This window comes from Saccopteryx bilineata, chromosome 3 (assembly GCF_036850765.1).
Source record: "Saccopteryx bilineata isolate mSacBil1 chromosome 3, mSacBil1_pri_phased_curated, whole genome shotgun sequence".
NCBI classification, from domain to species: Eukaryota; Metazoa; Chordata; class Mammalia; order Chiroptera; family Emballonuridae; genus Saccopteryx; species Saccopteryx bilineata.
The window spans coordinates 263,946,638-263,964,938 of NC_089492.1; the positions used below are offsets into that span (position 1 = coordinate 263,946,638).

The 18,301-nt window shown below is 46.6% G+C and overlaps 1 protein-coding gene and 1 non-coding gene across 4 annotated transcripts in view; both read left to right on the forward strand.

Moving 5' to 3' along the window:
- INPP5B (inositol polyphosphate-5-phosphatase B) overlaps nucleotides 1-18,301 on the forward strand; it is a 64,370-nt gene that overhangs the window by 4,920 nt on the left and 41,149 nt on the right. The window contains exons 6-7 of one of the 3 annotated variants that reach the window (XM_066269601.1): nucleotides 26-136; nucleotides 5,068-5,203. In XM_066269601.1, coding sequence (XP_066125698.1) covers nucleotides 26-136; nucleotides 5,068-5,203 — 247 coding nt within the window. Of the gene's footprint in view, nucleotides 1-25; nucleotides 137-5,067; nucleotides 5,204-5,340; nucleotides 5,443-18,301 lie in introns of those variants that run through there. The other 2 variants (XM_066269604.1, XM_066269605.1) reach the window with 2 other exon arrangements.
- TRNAA-GGC (transfer RNA alanine (anticodon GGC)) lies at nucleotides 8,215-8,290 on the forward strand. The gene has a single exon. It is a non-coding gene; the product is annotated as a tRNA-Ala (tRNA).

Genomic DNA, 18,301 nt, shown 5'->3' on the forward strand with positions numbered 1-18,301 from the left:
CTCATTTCCGGCCTCCTCTGCTCAGGCTCAGATGTGACTGTCCAGCTGGACACAGTGGAGCTCAGGCTCATATTCCAGCTACCCTTTGGTTCACACACCAGGATGTTCCTGCAGGAAGTTGCCAGGGCCTGTCCAGGTAGGTAAGAACCCAGGCTCCCTTGGGGGGTTGGCGTTTCAAATTCCTGTTTCTGGACCTGAGTTTTAACTCCAGCCTCTGCTTTGTACTCCTGGCTTTGGGCAAGGCTGCAGAGGGTGGGCAGTGATTCTGATGCAGAATTCTTTACAACTTGGCAGGGTCAACAGCTTCTAGGGCCCATTTTTCCTCTCTCTGCCAGCCACAGCTAGGACCAAGTGAAGTCTGACATATGAGCCCTCCTGCCCTTGAATCTTGCTCTGTCCCTCACTGCAGCTGAGAAAATGGTCCAGTAGTGAGAGGTTATTGGCTTCTAGGGCAGAATTTGTTTAGACCAGGAAATCAGCCAGGCAGATTTGTAAAGGAGAGTGTGTAAGGAGTAAAAAAGCTCAGCCACAGAGCATGCAAATTTGAGCCACCAGGTGCTGGGGCTTAGGTGTTCACCCAGCACTGTTACTTGTTTCCTTTTAGGCTAACATCTTGGGGGTGGGGGAAGGGCTTCCCTTCTATTTTGGTCTTACCATGGAGCATGAAAATCTGGGGGGGTGTGCCAGGAAGGGGACTGGCTTTGGATGCAAACTGGGGTATGGAGGGAGGAGAAATACAGTCACAGAGCCCTGAATACCTGGTTAAAAGGTTTAAAGTGTATTCTATAAGCAGGGGAAATTTATCCCCAAACCTTCAACTAATAAGGATAACTTAATTTATAATTATTATTAATATTTGTAGGAGAGGCAATAATAGAAATAAGAGCAAAGGAGCATGGACTTTGAAGCTACGCAGCCTCTTGCATTTGAAACCTATCTTTGCTGGTCCCTAGCTGTGTGACTTTGGGCAAACCACCTTACCTCTCTAAACCTTGGTTTTGTAGACTTCTACATGTAAAGATTATCTTCCTCGTGGAGCTGTGAGAGTTCATTAGACAATACATGTGAAAGTGCTCAGCACATAGTAGGAGCTCAGTAATATTTCCTCCTTCCATACAAGAGGGCTCATGACTTAGCTAACATGCATTGTTGACTTGTGCGTTAGACACTGTTGTAAGAGCTTTTCACACATTGTCTCATTTTCTTGACTACAACTTACAAAGTAGGTATTATCAATGTCTCCATTTTACAAATGAGGACACCAAGGCTCAGAGAGGGTAAATGTCTTGCCTGAGTACATTGCTGGGAAAATACAGAGCCAGGATTAGACAGGATTAGAGAGTCTCCTCCAGAATCTGAGCTCTTGAGTTTTGCTCTAATGCTTCCTAAACTCATGCCACCCTGTATTCAGGGAAGACTTCGTAGAGGAGGTGATGTTTAAACTGAACCTTGGAGGATGAATGAGTTTTTTTCAGGCAGGCAACAAGAAAAGAAGGGCAGTTGGAGAGAAGAGCAGGTCGTTTGGCGAGAGGAGGGTATGGAAAGAGCTAAGTCGGGAGAAGCTACTAGAGGCAGTTCATGAAGGGTCTTAAATAACCAGCCAAGAGCTTGGACTTTGCTTTATAGCTTGTGGAGAGCTGTAGGAGTTTTAATCCTAGGAATGGCAAGGCAGGATTTGCATGTTAGAAAAGTTTCCTTGGCAGCTGGTGCAGAAGGGGAGAGCCTAGATCAGGGAGATCAATGAGAATGTGTTGCAATGCTCAGGCATTAAAAATATGAGGCTTGGCTCGACCTGTGGTGGCGCAGTGAATAGTGTCAACCTGGAATGCTGAGGTCACTGGTTCCAAACCCTGGGCTTGCCCAGTCAAGACACATATGAGAAGCAATTACTACGTGTTGATGCCTCCCACTCTTCCCCCTTTCCTCTCTCTCTCCTCTCTCCTCTCTCTAAAATCAATAAATAAAGACCCTGGTCAGTTGGCTCACTGGATAGAGTGTTGGCCCCATGTGTGGATGTCCCAGGTTTGATCCTTGTTCAGGGCACACATGAGAAACAACTATCTGCTTGTATTCTCCTCCTCTCTCTCTTCCCTTCTCATATCCAGTGGCTAGATTGGTTTGAGCATCAGCCCTGGGTGCTGAGGACAGCTTGATTGATTTAAGCATCAGCCCCAGGCAGGGGTTGCTGGGTGGATCCTGATCAGGGGGCATGTGGGAGTCTGTCTATCTCCCCTCTTCTCACTTAAAAAAATATATTAAAATTGGTAAGTAAAACCTTTTCTTAAAATAAAGGAAAAAATAACGTGTTGTACTTAAAAAAAATAAAATAAAGTGGAAAAAAAGCCTGACCTGTGGTGACACAGTGGATTAGGCGTTGACTTGGAACACTGAGGTCGCCAAAGCACCTATGAGAAGCAACTACAAGTTAATGCTTCCTACTGCTCCCTCTGCCTTTCTCTCTCTAACCAATAAATAAAATCTTAAAAATATATAAGAGTTTTGGCCCAGGGCCTGGTGATGGTGATGGGGAAGAGAAGACGGACTGGAGAGATCAAACAGATGAAAATGAAGGCACCATGTGGGCAATGAGTCTGGGTATGTACTAAGTGTTCACCACTTTAGCCCCAGGCTCACACAGTGCCTGGCATTAGGTAGGCACGTAATAAATGTGTTGAATGGATGAACAGAGGTACCTGGCTGTGAGAATGAAGGAGAGGAGTCAAGGATGACTTCTCTCTTTTAGGCTTAGGTATCTGACTGTCAATCCTTTTACCTGCTTTTCCTTCTGGGGTAATCAGCAGGGAAACTGTAATAACTGAACTTCACGAGCAGTTGTTAGGGGATCCTGAGTGAGAGGGAACTCTCAGAGCTGACAGCCCAACTCTTGCATTTTAAAGATCAAAGGACTAAAGTCTAGAATAAGATTATAGGTGAAAGTAACTAGGCTTTTTCTACCCAGGCCTCAGTGGATAATGTGCAGCAAAAAAGACTAGGGAGACCCTGGCTGGTTGGCTCAGTGATAGAGCATCGGCCTGACGTGCAGGAGTCCTGGGTTCGATTCCTGGCCAGGGCACACAGGAGAAGCACCCATCTGCTTCTCCACTCCTCCCCTTCTCCTTCCTCTCTGTCTCTCTCTCTTCCCCTCCCGCAGCCAAGGCTCCATTGGAGCAAAGTTGGCCCGGGCGCTGAGGATGGCTCCATGGCCTCTGCCTCAGGCACTAGAATGGCTCTGGTTGCAACAGAGCAACGCCCCAGATGGGCAGAGCATCGCCCCCTGGTGGGCATGCCGGGTGGATCCTGGTCGGGCACATGCGAGAGTCTGTCTGACTGCCTCCCTGTTTCCAACTTCAGAAAAATACAAAAAAAAAAAAAAAGACCAGGGAGTGGAAACACCTTAGTCACAAGACCACAGTTAGAGAAAAGAATTAGCTAACATTAATTAAGCATCTACCATATGCCAGACATTTTTCTAGACACCTAGACATCGCACAACAATCAGTGTTTTTTTTAATATGTTTTATTTTATTTATTTATTTTACAGGGACAGAAAGAGAGTCAGAGAGAGGGACAGACAGGGACAGACAGACAGGAACAGAGAGAGATGAGAAGCATCTATCATCAGTTTTTCGTTGCGAGGCCTTAGTTGTTCATTGATTGCTTTCTCATATGTGCCTTGACCGCAGGCCTTCAGCAGACCGAGTAACCCCTTGCTCGAGCCAGCAACCTTGGGCTCAAACTGGTGGGCTTTTGCTCAAACCAGATGTGCCCGTGCTCAAGCTGGCGACCTCGGGCTCTCGAACCTGGGCCCTTGGCATCCCAGTCCGACGCTCCATTCACTGCGCCACCACCTGGTCAGGCTTGTTCAGTGTTTGAGCAATAGACCATAGATATTCTGTTATAGAGATGAATTAACTGACATAGAGAAGGTAAATAACTTACCCAAGGTTAATCATCAATTGAAGTAATAGGACTTGGAACCCCAGGTTCTAACCCCAAAGCCCATGGAGTCCAGAGATATTTTGGATTCCAGCTTTGCCACTTTCTAGTTGTGAATGTGAATAGTGCATTTCTTCAGGCCTTGGCTTCATTATTTGTACGATGGAAATACAAACTTGCCTTACCTTCTACGCCAAGAGTTTTATGAGGATCAGATGAGGCCCGGTATAGGTTATTAGTATTTAATGCTAAAAAATAATTTAAAAGCTGTGTCTAGCAGTGCTATCATCGGGACTGGGACCCAAATCTCATTTATAATGCCCTTGCAAATCCATCTCTGCTCAGCCAGGTTCGTGTGGTGCTACAAGGGAAGCAGGCGGGATAGCATAGGAAGTAACAGCAAATACTTTGAAGCCAGACAGACCTGGATCTGAGTGAGACAGAGGAGACTCAAGAATTGCTAAGAAGGAGAAAAGACGATCCGGTTAAGGGGATACCAGAGGACTTGTCTTGAAGGGGTATTTCATAGCAAGCACACTTCTTTTAGAGTGTGGGGTTTTTTTTGTTTTGTTTTGTTTGTCTGTTTTTTTCTTTGTGACAGAGACAGACAGAGAGGGAGACCGATAGGGACAGGCAGGCAGGGAGGGAGAGAGATGAGGGAGTTTATGTTTATTTGGAGTGGCTTGCGAGTTGCTGATGGAGATTATGGGTAGCTAAAGCATCCTATCCACTCCCTAGTACTGACGACATATGTTTGAGTTCCCACTCTGCCTTTCACTCTGTGACTTTAGACATCACCACTCCGAGTTCAGTTGCCATGGGATAATAGTTCCCTACCTGTTAAAGTTTGTTGTGAAGATTAAGAAGGTAACATACCTATGAAGCATAAACCTTGGCACAGTTACCATGAGGTTGGAGGAATGGCACGGGTCTACCTTGGACGGGCACTTTTGGTTGCACATTTATTCTTATTACATTTGAATCTTGGACCACTCTATGCATAAGGGAAACAAAATAGGGTTGGAGACTCTACGGAGAGGTTGAGCGATCTGCTCACGGTGTATAATCACGCAGAGCAGCAGCCGGCTCTCCAGCCCGTAACTCAGTATTCCCTCCTTCTTCCTGCGACAGGACTGGACCCTGCAACCCCGGACCCTGGGTTCCTGTGGCTGTACCGATACAGGTGCACTGAGCCGGAACCCTCGCCGCGCGACTGGAATTCGGCCCTAGGCACCTGGCGCGAGTGCGCCACAATTGGCGGAGGCAGGTATCCATCTTGGGAAGGACTGTGGGGATTGGAGAAATCTCGGTTGGGGAGGCGGCCCCACTATGCTTAGAGCTGTGTGTGGCTATCGAGGTGACCGGCCGCCGATTGGCGGAGGTGGCATAGGGGGCGGACCCTCTCGGAGCTACACGGCAGGGCGGGGAGGGCGGTGTGATGAAGAGGTTGAGGAAGCAGCAGGGAAATGTCCGCCACCGCCGGTACCCGGGAGCGCGACTCTGCAGGTTCGGCGGGCGGTGGGAAGCTGGGCTGGGGCTCTGGGCCGGGAGCGGCGGCGGGCAGGTCCTCAGGTGGGCTGGGTCTGCGGTTTAGCGGGTGGATGCACGCTGCAAAGACCAAGTTCTGCCCCTGCGGAGGCGGGGGCACTGGGGCTGGAGTTCTGAGCTAGGATGTTAATTGTTCTTAGTCTGGCGTGAAGAGGGCAGGCGGGTGACAATGGGATATTCTGGAATCCCGAGGCTAGGGTTGTGTAGTAAAGCTCTGTTTCTGACTCGCTGTGTGACCTGAGGCCAGTCGCTGCCCCTCTCTGAGCCTCAGTTTCATACACCCTAACCTGCGGTCATTTTCTTCTGTCCTGAGTTTGGCTTGTGTGGTGGTGCAGGCGCCCCGACAGAATCTTCCTTTGGGTGAGGAATGGTGTGCGTATTAGGGCGGGCTGGCCCTAGTCGGCCCTCAGCCTCTGTGATGGATTGAATTGTGCACAGAGCCGGAGTGCAGGAGAACCCAGTCCACCCTGGGAATGGAGACTAGGAATGGTTATAGGTGAAAGGGACTAGGATTTTTCCATCTAATCCGTGGTGGATAATGTTATGTAGCACAAAAGGCCAGTTGTTGAGCAGGAGGTTGTCTTTTGGAGAGCGAGAGGCCCAGGGCTGAAATTTGGGTCAGTCTGGTGTTTTGGGAGGACCTGCAGACCTGTATTTTCCTTGGTGTTTTTTTTCTCCTGGGTGTGCCATGGGGCTCCAGTTACACGCGAGCTTTGGCATGACGAGTACTCACTTGTGCTCTTTTTCTCAGCCATTTGCTAGATAGATGAAGAGTCTGTCAAGTAGCTGTGTGAAGTGTGGGCCAGCACTTCACGGACTCTTACAAGGCTTGGAAACTATGAAGGGTGAGGGAATAGCATGTTGCACAAATCTGTAAAATGAGAGAAAATGAGGTGAGCAGAGGACCTTAGTGTTGATGCTTTCCCTTCATTCACTGCAGCCGCCACAAGACAAGACGTGGTCAGAGTACTTGATAGTGCTGATAGTTTGTATCTTTCATGGGTTTGTCTCAGCTCACTCAAAGTGCTGATCTTGAGAGAGTTGTTGCGTCAGTTTCTATGACATTCTGTGGTGAGGGGACCACTTGAGATTAAGAATGTATTCTCTCTTGGCCCTGGCCGGTTGGCTCAGCGGTAGAGCGTCGGCCTGGCGTGCGGGGGACCGGGGTTCGATTCCCGGCCAGGGCACACAGGAGAAGTGCCCACTTGCTTCTCCACCGCCCCCCTCCTTCCTCTCTGTCTCTCTCATCCCCTCCCGCAGCCAAGGCTCCATTGGAGCAAAGATGGCCCGGGCGCTGGGGATGGCTCCTTGGCCTCTGCCCCAGGCGCTAGAGTGGCTCTGGTTGCAAAAGAGCGACGCCCCGGAGGGGCAGAGCATCGCCCCCTGGTGGGCAGAGCATCGCCCCTGGTGGGCGTGCCGGGTGGGTCCCGGTTGGGCGCATGCGGGAGTCTGTCTGACTGTCTCTCCCCATTTCCAGCTTCAGAAAAATACAAAAAAAAAAAAAAAAGAATGTATTCTCTCCTTGCTCCTCAAAAGAGGCTGCCAGAGTCCGGACAGTCGGCAGAGAACAGGCCCAATGGCAACAGAGAGGTGGGTTCTGTCTTCTGGACCAGCACACCAGAAGCAGGCTGTTAGAATGTTTCATTCCCTAAGTAGGGAGAAGTCAGCACAACTCTGAAGCCAGTTATCTGCACCAGGTGATAAATGGCACTGGGATCTCAGCATCTTTCATTTACTTAAAAACACACACACACACAGAAACTAGCCATGTGCTGGTGAGGAATTTTTATGAAGGTTTTGGTTTTATTTTTGGATTGAGATGAATACATAGTCCTCATTGTAATATCTATAGTAAAGGGGAGAGGGTTGTTACCTTATGCTTCATGTTAAATTGCTCATGTTAAAAGTGGGAAGAAATGGCACTAAGCTCCTGGTTCTGTTTGAGTTAGCTGTGTTTCCAGAGTTGCTCTGGCTTCAGAGAGTCACATCTTCTAAAATGGGTGGAAGGAACCCTTTGGGCCTCTTCTGGATGGCCCCAAGGGAAACAAACCGGTGGTGGATTTGGTTCTTCTTATAAACATAGGATCAAAATGTCTATTTCCCAATAGCCTGGGGAACCAACCCAAGGCTGCTTAAAAATGTTATTTGTCATGCACATCAGGAGAAACAGGGCTCCTCCTAGGAGCTGACAATCTGACAGAGGGAGATCCAACAGTCCATAAATAGAAGTAAGAGAGTGTAGGGTTGGCCCAACAGGAGGTGGTCTTTGTAGAATGAGTCAAGAGTAAGGGTACCTGAAAGAACTAGGTTTGGTGTGGACTAGGTGAATCTGGTCTTTACTCCTCACCTTTGCCTTGGTAGAGAAACAAAAGGTCTCACTTTGATGCTTCTCTCCAAATTGTCTATTTCTTTCTTTGGTCTCTGCTGAATTTAGGATTTCAGGGCAGGTGTGGTAGGGACTGTGGTAGAACAATGAAATGCAGCTAGTTTTAGATTGGAGTCATGTCTTCAGGTTCAGACTGGTGTCTTTGAGCTAAGTTGTGAGGCTGAAGGGAGCTGTAATGCTTCCTGCTGAGTGGCAGCCTGTTCGTCTGATTCTCTCGGTCTCTTCAGCTGCTAAGACCTTGCGCTTGCGCTGGTCTCAAATAGCTAATGTAGGGAAGGGCTCCTGCCTCTTCACCTATTTAACTGCTCTTCTTTGTGTTGCTTTTCTTAAAAAGCTAGGAGTTGGCCCTGGCCGGTTGGCTCAGTGGTAGAGCGTCGGCCTGGCATGCGGAAGTCCCGGGTTCAATTCCCGGCCAGGGCACACAGGAGAGGCGCCCATCTGCTTCTCCATCCCTCCCCCTCTCCTTCCTCTCTGTCCCTCTCTTCCCCTCCTGCAGTTGAGGCTCTATTGGAGCAAAAGATGGCCGTGGCGCTGGGGATGGCTCCTTGGCCTCTGCCCCAGGCGCTAGAGTGTCTCTGGTCCCGACAGAGCGATGCCCCAGATGGGCAGAGCATCGCCCCCTGGTGGGCGTGCTGGGTGGATCCCGGTCGGGGGCATGCGGGAGTCTGTCTGACTGCCTCCCCGTTTCCAGCTTCAGAAAAATACCAAAAAAAAAAAAAAAAGATAGAAGGAGAAATGCTTCCTTACTTCTGCCTAGCAACTGAAAGTGCTCTTGTCCAGAAAACCCCTGGGGGATCCTGCATATGGCTTGGTATATCCGTGTCATTTTATAAGATGTTCACCTGCATTTCATCCAGGCACATGCAGAGACCTGGAGCTGTGTTCTGGAGGACTCTGAGCTATGCACTAGGAGGGAAACAGCTAAAGTCCCACGGGCCAATTCTGGGCTGATTTATCAAAGTGGTAATAACAAATTCTGGTCTTTTGAAGTGGTTTTCTTATTCCATGGTTGATTCAGAGTGAGGCAGCTTTGTAGTAACTCACATTGAGAATGAGATATGCTGTATTTTTTCCCCTGGACCCAGGAAACAAAGCTTAAAGTCTGCCTGGCCTGAGAAAGGAAATGGATGCTATTTTTATCTTAGGGTAGCATAAAGGGTAACCTAGATTATCAGGGTAGAAGCCAGAAAGAATGTTGGAAAATAGACCCTGGATCTGTCTGTCTGTCTCCTGCATCCCAGTCTGATGCTTTGTCCACTGCGCCACTGCCTGTTCAGTGTCTGTCTCAATATCTCTCTCTGTCTCTCTCAATATGTAAAGTATTTGTGACCAACATCCCTTTCACATGGAGGGAATGAATTTTCTTAGATGGTTATCCCACAGGTGGAGCCACCACCCATCACCTCCATCCCTGTGGTGACGCTGCAGGCAGCTAAGCAAATTAATTTGAATCACTTTGTTTCTTTAAACAAAAGAGAACTGGCTTCACTTTTCTTCCTCCTTTTGTTGTTCCCCTCTCCATTTTCCCTCTTTGTCTCTTTTAATCTTGTGTTTGTTTCTAGAACTAGAGAAATCCCTGAAGACTTCCTTCAAAAAACAGTTTGTTTTGGAATTCCACAGTAGGAATCCAGAGCAAGTGAGGTGACCCACAAACGTTCAGTTAGAAGTGGAGCTTTGCACAGAAAAATCCTCAAGGACGGAAAGTTCAGGAAGAGGGAGGCATCAATATTTCTTAGAGGAAAGGCAGTGTTGGAAACACAGGCTAGCTGACTTGCATGCTTTCTCTGCTATAACAGATTTGTAGGCTCTTCTAGTGATGCATATGTGAACCGAAGGTAGCGAGTATGAATGATGAGGACTTGAACAAAGTGTGTGGTCTAAGTGGCCTGGATGTTTTTATTTTTAATTTCTTTATTGCACCTCGGTACAATAATATTAGACATATTTCTAGCCTGACCAGTTGGGGGTGCAGTGATTATCGTGTCAACCTGGAACCCTAAGGTTGAAACCCCAATGTCGTCGGCTTGAGCGCGGGATCATCAACATGATCCCAGGGTCACTGGCATGACCCCAGAGGTCACTGGCTTGAGCCCAAAGATTGCTGGCTTGAGCCCCCATCAAGGCACATAGGAAAAGTAATCAATGAACAGCTGAAGTGAAGCAACTACAAGTTGATGCTTCTCCATCTCTCTCTTCCCTCCCTATTTCTCCTCCCTCCCTCTCTTTCTTGTCTGTCCGTCTATCTCTCTCTCTGAAAAAAAATCAATTAACATAAAAACAATATTAGACATGTCTCTTGACTTTCTTCTATCTAAAATGAGAGGGATTGTTTGCCTCCTAGGTCACACGTCACTTAAGGACTGCTGAATTATTTAGGGGTGCTTTATTTGGGAAACACATTCAGGAATTGCAGCTTCTCACCTCCAGGTGTTTAGAGACTGGCTGCCCTCTTGAGGACCTGTCCTCGGCTGTTTTCTTCCAAATGGCTCCATTCATTTTCTGCTTTACTCCTCCCTTCCCTCTAGTTTCTTTTCTGTTGATGCAGTCACTAAAAGCCTTGGTCATCCTTGACTTTTCCCTCCGCTCTGTGTCTAGCTAATAACCAAATTCTGTGCATTCTTTATCTGCAATTTTAAAATCTTTTGAAAATTAAAAAAAAAACAAACCCCGTAGTTCATGTTGTTATCCTTTTACCGGAACTAGTAGAGTGATGAGTTTTCCTACCCTAAGTGTCTTTCTCCCTTAGGGATCTCCTGAGAACATAACTTTTTATCATACTGTACTATGTTGTATATGAACTTGAATGTTGCATTATTTCCTGTTGCCTACAGAATAAAGTTCAGATCCTTCAGCCTGGGGTTCAAGTCCTGCACAGCCTGGTTTAGCCCCTTTCTCTAGCCTTATCCACCCCAACTCACCTTCATTTCCTCTGACTTCACACTTAACTGCTTATTATTTCTGGATAAAGCCCTGTGCTTTTTCATCTCTTTGTTGACTGCTCATTCAGCTACATTTTAACAAGCTTGAACTTGCTGCTCTTAGCATTTTGCATCCTCTTTCCTCCCCAAATGCCAGCCTAAGGCCTTGTACATCAGTAGGTGCTCAAAATCTGCCTGCTGTCTTTGTTTGAACCTTAGGGACCTTTGCAGTTCATAGCCAGGAGTGCTTTTATCCTGCACAGCTCCGGCCCCTTCCTCTTTGAGCATGCTCTCTGCACTTCTCTCCCCTCTTCCTGGTTTGCTCCTGCCCACTTCTCTTTTGGCTTTATCACCAGACCACAGGCGGTTCACAGAGAGCCCAGTGAAGGGAGAGTGTGAAGGAAAAAGTCAAGTCATCTCTCCAATAACCTGTCACCACTGTTGCCTGTGGCCATAAAGTAATTGCACTGCCGGCCTCCTTTAAAGCTAAATTTTAAACTTTAAAGCTAAAGGTCATATTCAGTCCTTGTGAATCTAAGTTGGATTTGCATAGGGTGCATATTCCAGCACGAGTCCAGGGCTCAGAGGTTTGCAGGGCACAGAATGTGTTTTTAGAGATGTCTCTGCTCATTTTAAATACCAAAATCTATGGCACTTTTTTTTTAAGCCTTGAGAGAATGGGAAATGTTGAAAAGACTGAAAAAGAAAGAAAAGTACCTAAAGACATGGTTCTTTGACTTTTAAGAAAGTAACAACAGAACTGTTTGGGGTGGTGGCCAGGCTGAGATAGGAAAAATTGGTTCTTTTCATTCTTTTTAATGCTGGGTGCCCTGTGTTATGGGCTTCTCTCAAGAGTTCCCTGGCTGGGTAGCTGGGCATCACCCCAATACGCCAAGGTGCGGTCAGTCCCAGGTCAGGGCACATATGAGAATCAACCGACGAAGGAATAAATAAGTGGAACAACAAGTCAATGTTTCTCTCTCTCTCTCTCTCTCAAAATTAATTAAGAAAAAAATAAAGAGTTCTCTGCCTTATGTACTATGCGCTACATACTTAGCTCCCTTTTGCCAAAAGAATAAAATCCAAATTCTAAATGGCATTCAAAGTCTTACAGTTTGGCCCTGATATATAATAAAAACTTATTACTAATAAATAAAACAAAATTTTATTAAAAATTAATTACGGTTATGACTTGTTATTAATGGCTACCATTTAATATTAAGCCCTTACGATGGTTGTGTGCCTCACTGTGCCACAGAAGTGCTGTAAGAGGATATCCGTTTTTCAGATGGAAAGATTGAGGCTCAGAGAGGGTAGGGAACATGCCTGTGACCACTCTGGTCAGTGAGGGAGTTGAGAATGAATTAATGCTTGAGCCCTCCCCACTACAACTCTTCTTTTGTATCAACAAACGCTTCTGGAACAACGCTTTTCTACTTATTTATACTACTTACTACTTATTATTATTTTTTAAATTAATTTTAATTTATTTTGTTAACATGGATTCAAGTGTCCCACTGAATATAACACCCTCACCTCCTGTCCCCTGTACTTATTTCTGAATGTGCCATAATGCCTTGTGTTTGTGCTGAAATGATTTCCTCTGCCAAAAATGCTTTCCAAGCTCCATGCTTTTCTGATAGTCCACATGGTTTGTTGGTAAAGAACATAGACTTTTGACCCAGATTCCTTGGATTTGAATCCTGGCAGGGCCATCTATTAGCTCTTTGTTTTTTGGCAAGTCACTTAACCTCTCTCTATGTTTATCTCTTAGTCTCTAATGTGCAGGTAATAGTAGTACCTACCTCATGGAGTAGCTGTGAAGATTAAATATACATAGCCTACCCTGACCAGGTGGTGGCACAGTGGATAGAGTGTCGGACTGGGATGCAGAGGACCCGGGTTCAAGACCCCGAGGTCACCAGCTTGAGTGCGGGCTCATCTGGTTTGAGGAAAATCCCACCAGCTTAAACCCAAGGTCGCTGAGCAAGGGGTTACTCAGTCTGCTGAAGGCCCGCGGTCAAGGCACATAGGAGAAAGCAATCAATGAACAACTAAGGTGTTGCAACGCGCAATGAAAAACTAATGATTGATGCTTCTCATCTCTCTCCGTTCCTGTCTGTCTGTCCCTGTCTATCCCTCTCTCTGACTCACTCTCTGTCTCTGTAAAAAAAAAAAAAAATACACACACTCACACACACACACAGCCTGATCTGTGGTGGTGCAGTGGATAAAATGTCAACGTGGAACGCTGAAGTTGCTGGTTCAAATCCATGGGCTTGCCCAGTCAAAGCACATATGGGAAGCAACTACTATGAGTGAACCCTTCTTTCTCTTCTCCTCACCTCTCTCTAAAATCAATAAATAAAATCTAAAAAAAAAAAAATTAAATATCTGTAAAGTGATTAAAGCCATGCCTGCCATGTAGTAAGCATTAATACTTGCTTTTTGTGTGTGACAGAGAGACAGAAAGAGGGATAGATAGGGACAGACAGGCAGGAATGGAGAGATGAGAAGCATCAGTTCTTCACTGTGGCACCTTAGTTGTTCATTGATTGCTTTCTCATATGTGCCTTGACTGGGGGGCTACAGCAGAGCAAGTGACCCCTTATTCAAGCCAGTGACCTTGAGCTCAAGCCAGTGACCATGGGGTCATGTCTATGATCCCATACTCCAGCCAGTGATCTCGCGCTCAAACTGGTGAGCCTGTGCTCAAGCCTGCAACCTTGGGGTTTCTAACCTGGGTCCTCTGTGTCCCGGTCCGATGCTCTATCTACTGTGCCACCGCCTGGTCAGGCAATACTTGGCTATTAATATTATTCATGATGATATTACTATCATTGTCAAATTGAATTCAGCCTGACTTGGATTCTGGTTAGCTGGATCTGAATCTGTTTATCTTTTGTGAATCTAAGGTGTGTTTCTTGCTGGTATGTGTTGCTCTGTCTTGGACCGAGAGAGCTTATTGGACAGCTCCCTGGTGGTGTGTACACAGCAGGGTGTCACTGATAAGCATTGAACCAACCCACTTACTCTTGCCAGTTTGACTGTCAGGTATTTTGCTCACAGGTATTTTGCAGGTTCTTCTAGTGTGCTGGGAATGGAATGCAAAGGCCAGCGATTGAGAAGATAGAAAGAACTCTCTCCTCCTAGACCTGTCTAGTAGCAAGCAACTCAGGAAGGGTAGGACAAGGTCTCCACCCAGTAATGACAGCCACACACCCACACATCCTGTGGAGACCATGGTGGTACTTTCTACTTTGTTATCCAAACAGACTCTGCCCTTCTCTTCATATGGTACTTACCCCCAAGAATTTGTAGTTTCACTGAAGATGTGCTCATGTTTTCAAAGGGGGAGGCTGTGGTGTTTCCGAAGCACATCTGGGTTTTATTGTCAGTTGTGCCATTTACTGGTTGGGCTCTTTGTCCTTGGACATGCCTGCTAACTGCTCTGGGCTGCAATTACCTCATTTGTGAAAAACAAGTCCAACAATCAGAAATAACACATGTAATACTTAACACAACAGCTAGCTATTAGAGGGTGCTCAATAAATGGTTGTCATTATTAGCAAAGCAGTGGGGGATTCAGGTGGATAAAGAACAGGATAAAGAACGCACAGTTGCTGAATATCTGTTATGTACCAGGCATTGTCCTAGGCTCTTTTTTTTTTTTTTCTTTTTGCATTTTTCTGAAGCTGGAAACAGGGAGAGACAGTCAGACAGACTCCCGCATGCCCCCGACCGGGATCCACCCGGCACGCCCACCAGGGGCCGATGCTCTGCCCATCCTGGGCGTCGCCATCTTGCGACCAGAGCCACTCTAGCGCCTGGGGCAGAGGCCAAGGAGCCATCCCCAGCGCCCGGGCCATCTTTGCTCCAATGGAGCCTTGGCTGCGGGAGGGGAAGAGAGAGACAGAGAGGAAGGCACGGCGGAGGGGTGGAGAAGCAAATGGGCGCTTCTCCTGTGTGCCCTGGCCGGGAATCGAACCCGGGTTGTCCTAGGCTCTTGATCCATTTAAATTCCAGGTGTTTGTTCTTTTGGCCTCTCTAAAGTTGAGTGGTACAAATGAAGAAACAAAATAAGTAATTTGCTTGAGGGGTCATGGGAGGTAGTGGATGGATCCAGTAAAAGTGAGGTCTATTGTATTCCAAAGCCTGAGGTTTTCTCCAAAACCACTTTAATTTCTCTTAAGAGTTATGCGAACTAGAAGGCCTTCAGAATCCAGACAAATGACTGCTGAGGACTGGTATGGCTGGAGGGACCTTTGTGAAGGAGGACAGAGGAGTTGGGGGCTGGTCTTTGAAAGGCAGGTGGCCAGAATGCAGGAGAGACTCAGATGGAGGCGGGAGAGAGGGAGGCATGCATGGGGAAGCAGTCTGTTGAGATTGGGCTGTCTTTGGGTGGCGGACTGATCAGAGAGAGCAGGGCCAGTCTGCCGACGGCCTCCTGTTCCAGTTCAGTCAGTTTGGATCTTAACCTGCAGGCTGAGGTGTGATGCTGAAAGATTTAGAGCAGAGAGAGATGAAATCAGTTTAACCTGGCCAAGTCCAGAGACTGAAGTGGGTAGGGAGAGGTGGGAGGAGCTCTTACTTGGGAGACTGATGGGGTAACAAGTGAGGGAGGATGGCCAGGAGCAAGGCAGCTGTGAGAGGAGAGAGACCGATTGCTGACTGGCCCCGGGGGCCAAAGGGGAGAGGTAAGCGAAAGGCAGGATGGGAGACCTGGCTGACGGGGAGAAAGATGGTGCTAGGGAGAGAAGGGAGAGTGCAGGTAGAGGGCCCCAGTGTCAAAGCAGAGTTTTACCATGGATCCCCATGCAAAGAACACCTTGCAGAAACGCCTACTGACAGAGGAGGGACTGAGCTTAGGTAGAGCTGGACAGAGTTGTTTATAATTGGCTGTGGTGGCTGATGATTCTTTTTTATTTTATTTTAATTCTTCTGAAGTGAGAATTGGGGTGGGAGCAGGCAGGCAGACTGACTCCTGTGTGTGCCTGACTGGGATCCACCCAGCATACCCACCAGGGGGCGATGCTCTGCCCATCTGGGGTGTTGGTCCGTTGGGACTGTAACCATTCTAGGCTCCTGAGGTGAAGGCCATGGAGCCACCCTCAATGTCTGAGCCAACTTTGTTCCCATGGAGCCTTGGCTGCAGGAGGGGAAGAGAGAGAGAGAAAGGAGAGGATGAAGGGTAGAGAAGCAGATGGGTGCCTCTCCTATGTTCCCTGGCCGGGAATTGAACCCGGGACTTCCACACGCCAGACCGATGCTCTACCGCTGAGCCAACCGGCCAGGGCCCGCTGATGATTCTTAAAGAAGATAAAGAATGAAAGCTAAATGTGTACTGACCATGATGGTAGCCACTAGCTACATGAGGCTATTTATTTTTATTTTAAAAATTTAAAAAGATTTTATTTATTGATTTTAGAGAGGAGAGAGAGAGAGAAAGGCAGGGAGAGGTGGGAAGCATCAGTTCATAGTTGCTTCTCAGATGTTCCCTGACCGTGCAAGCCTAGGGTTTTGAACTAGCAACCTTAGTGTCCCAGGTCAATGCTTTATCCACTGTGCTACCACAGGTCATGCTTAAGTTTTTTATTGATTGATTTGAGAGAGAGAGAGAGAAACATTGATTTGTTGTCCCACTTATTTATGCATTCATTGGTTGATTCTTGTATGTTCCCTGACTGGGGATCGAACCCGTAACCTTGGCGTATTGAGACAGTGCTCTAACTCAGTGGTCCCCAACCCCCAGGCCGCGGACTGGTACCGGTTCGTGGGCCATTTGGTACTGGTCTGCAGAGAAAGAATAAATAACTTACATTATTTCTGTTTTATTTATATTTAAGTATGAACGGTGTTTTATTTTTTAAAAATGATCAGATTCCTTCTGTTACATCCATTTAAGACTCACTCTTGACGCTTGTCTCGGTCACGTGATACATTTATCCGTCCCACCCTAAAGGCCGGTCTGTGAAAATATAAATATTTTCTGACATTAAACCGGTCCGTGGCCCAAAAAAGGTTGGGGACCACTGCTCCAACTGACTGAACAACCGACCCAGGTAAAGGTAATTTAGGTAAATAAATTAAACTCAGCTTCTCATTCTCTCTAGCCACATTTAAGTGTTCAAGTGTGACCAGTGGCTACTGTTTTTGTGTGAGCCGGGCAGTGCTGTTATTGAACACTTTCATCATCAGAAAATTCTGTTGAGCTCTAGAGTACCTACACAGAACTAGGGGGTGTGCAGCGGGGAATGGAGCAAGAGGAGAAGACAGAAGGAGCAGTTGGATTAAGAAATAATATTGCTGCTTCTCAGGCCATTCTCAAAAGAAAGGGGGTATTGGATTTTGGTTTGAAATTACTTTTTTTTCTTATGTGATGTCATGTTTTAGTAAAAGCCCAGACATCGAGTCAGGTAGGCCTGGCTACAAGACATTGAAATTGAGGCCTTCTCTCCTATCCTTGTTTGTAGATGTGGGCCTTTAACAGGTCTGGGTTGACCAGGCAGTTTGGGATCCTCTTGCATTAACCATAGGAAAGGAAGGCAGCAACATATGAGGCAGATAATTGTTATCTTTGTTCAGTTGAAGAAGCAGAAGCTTAGAGAAGTTAGTTAACTTGCTCAGGGTCATATGCTGGAAATGGGACCTAAGTCAGACTCCAAAGCCTATTTTATATATACATGTTTAACTGGATATAGAAAACAGTGCTGGCCATATATATATATATACATACACATATATATATATGTATATATATATAAAAAATATATAATATGTATATAAAATTTTGTTTTAGCTAACTTAGAAAGTACCTTTAAGCAAAAAAGAAAAATAATTCCTACCACTGGGAAATGACTACTATTGACATTTGGTGTATACTCTGCCAGACTTTCTCATGTGTATATATGTATGTGGTACATATGTGCACAGACATGCCCTCCAGTCATTCTGACGCATAAGGATACGACAGGCCACGCTCTTCCCTCCTGTCTTTAATCCTTGTCAGCAGTTCGGAAGTGCTAAAATCTCTGAAGACTGGAAAAAAAATGTTTTGTAAGTTTGGCCCAAGCTCAATTTGGCAGTAAGACTTGCTTGACTAAAGTGAGACTATTTATAAACTTTATTTACCCTACTAAGTGTTACTCATAAATTGGTCTGTGGAAATATTAAAGTTTTAAATATAGTACTGGGTGTTGGCTCAGACTCTGCTGGGAGTGTTTGATATATGGCGGAGGTAATGTGTTATCTTCCCAAAATTCCCCCAAGGGAAGAGCCCAGGGGTCATCGCTGTCTATGTAGGGAGGCATGTGAGAAGGGTTGGTTCTGTAAGCTGCAGTACAGCGCTCAGAATTTGCGAGAAAAGTGGCGCACTTCTGTACTTTGGTACTTCCAGATAGAGCTGCTCTCATTACTATGGTTGACCTAGTAGGTAGGCTCTTACTGGGAAATGGTTTGAATTGTAGGTGTGAAAAGTGGTCATTAGAAAAGCACCCAGGCCCTGGCCTGGTAA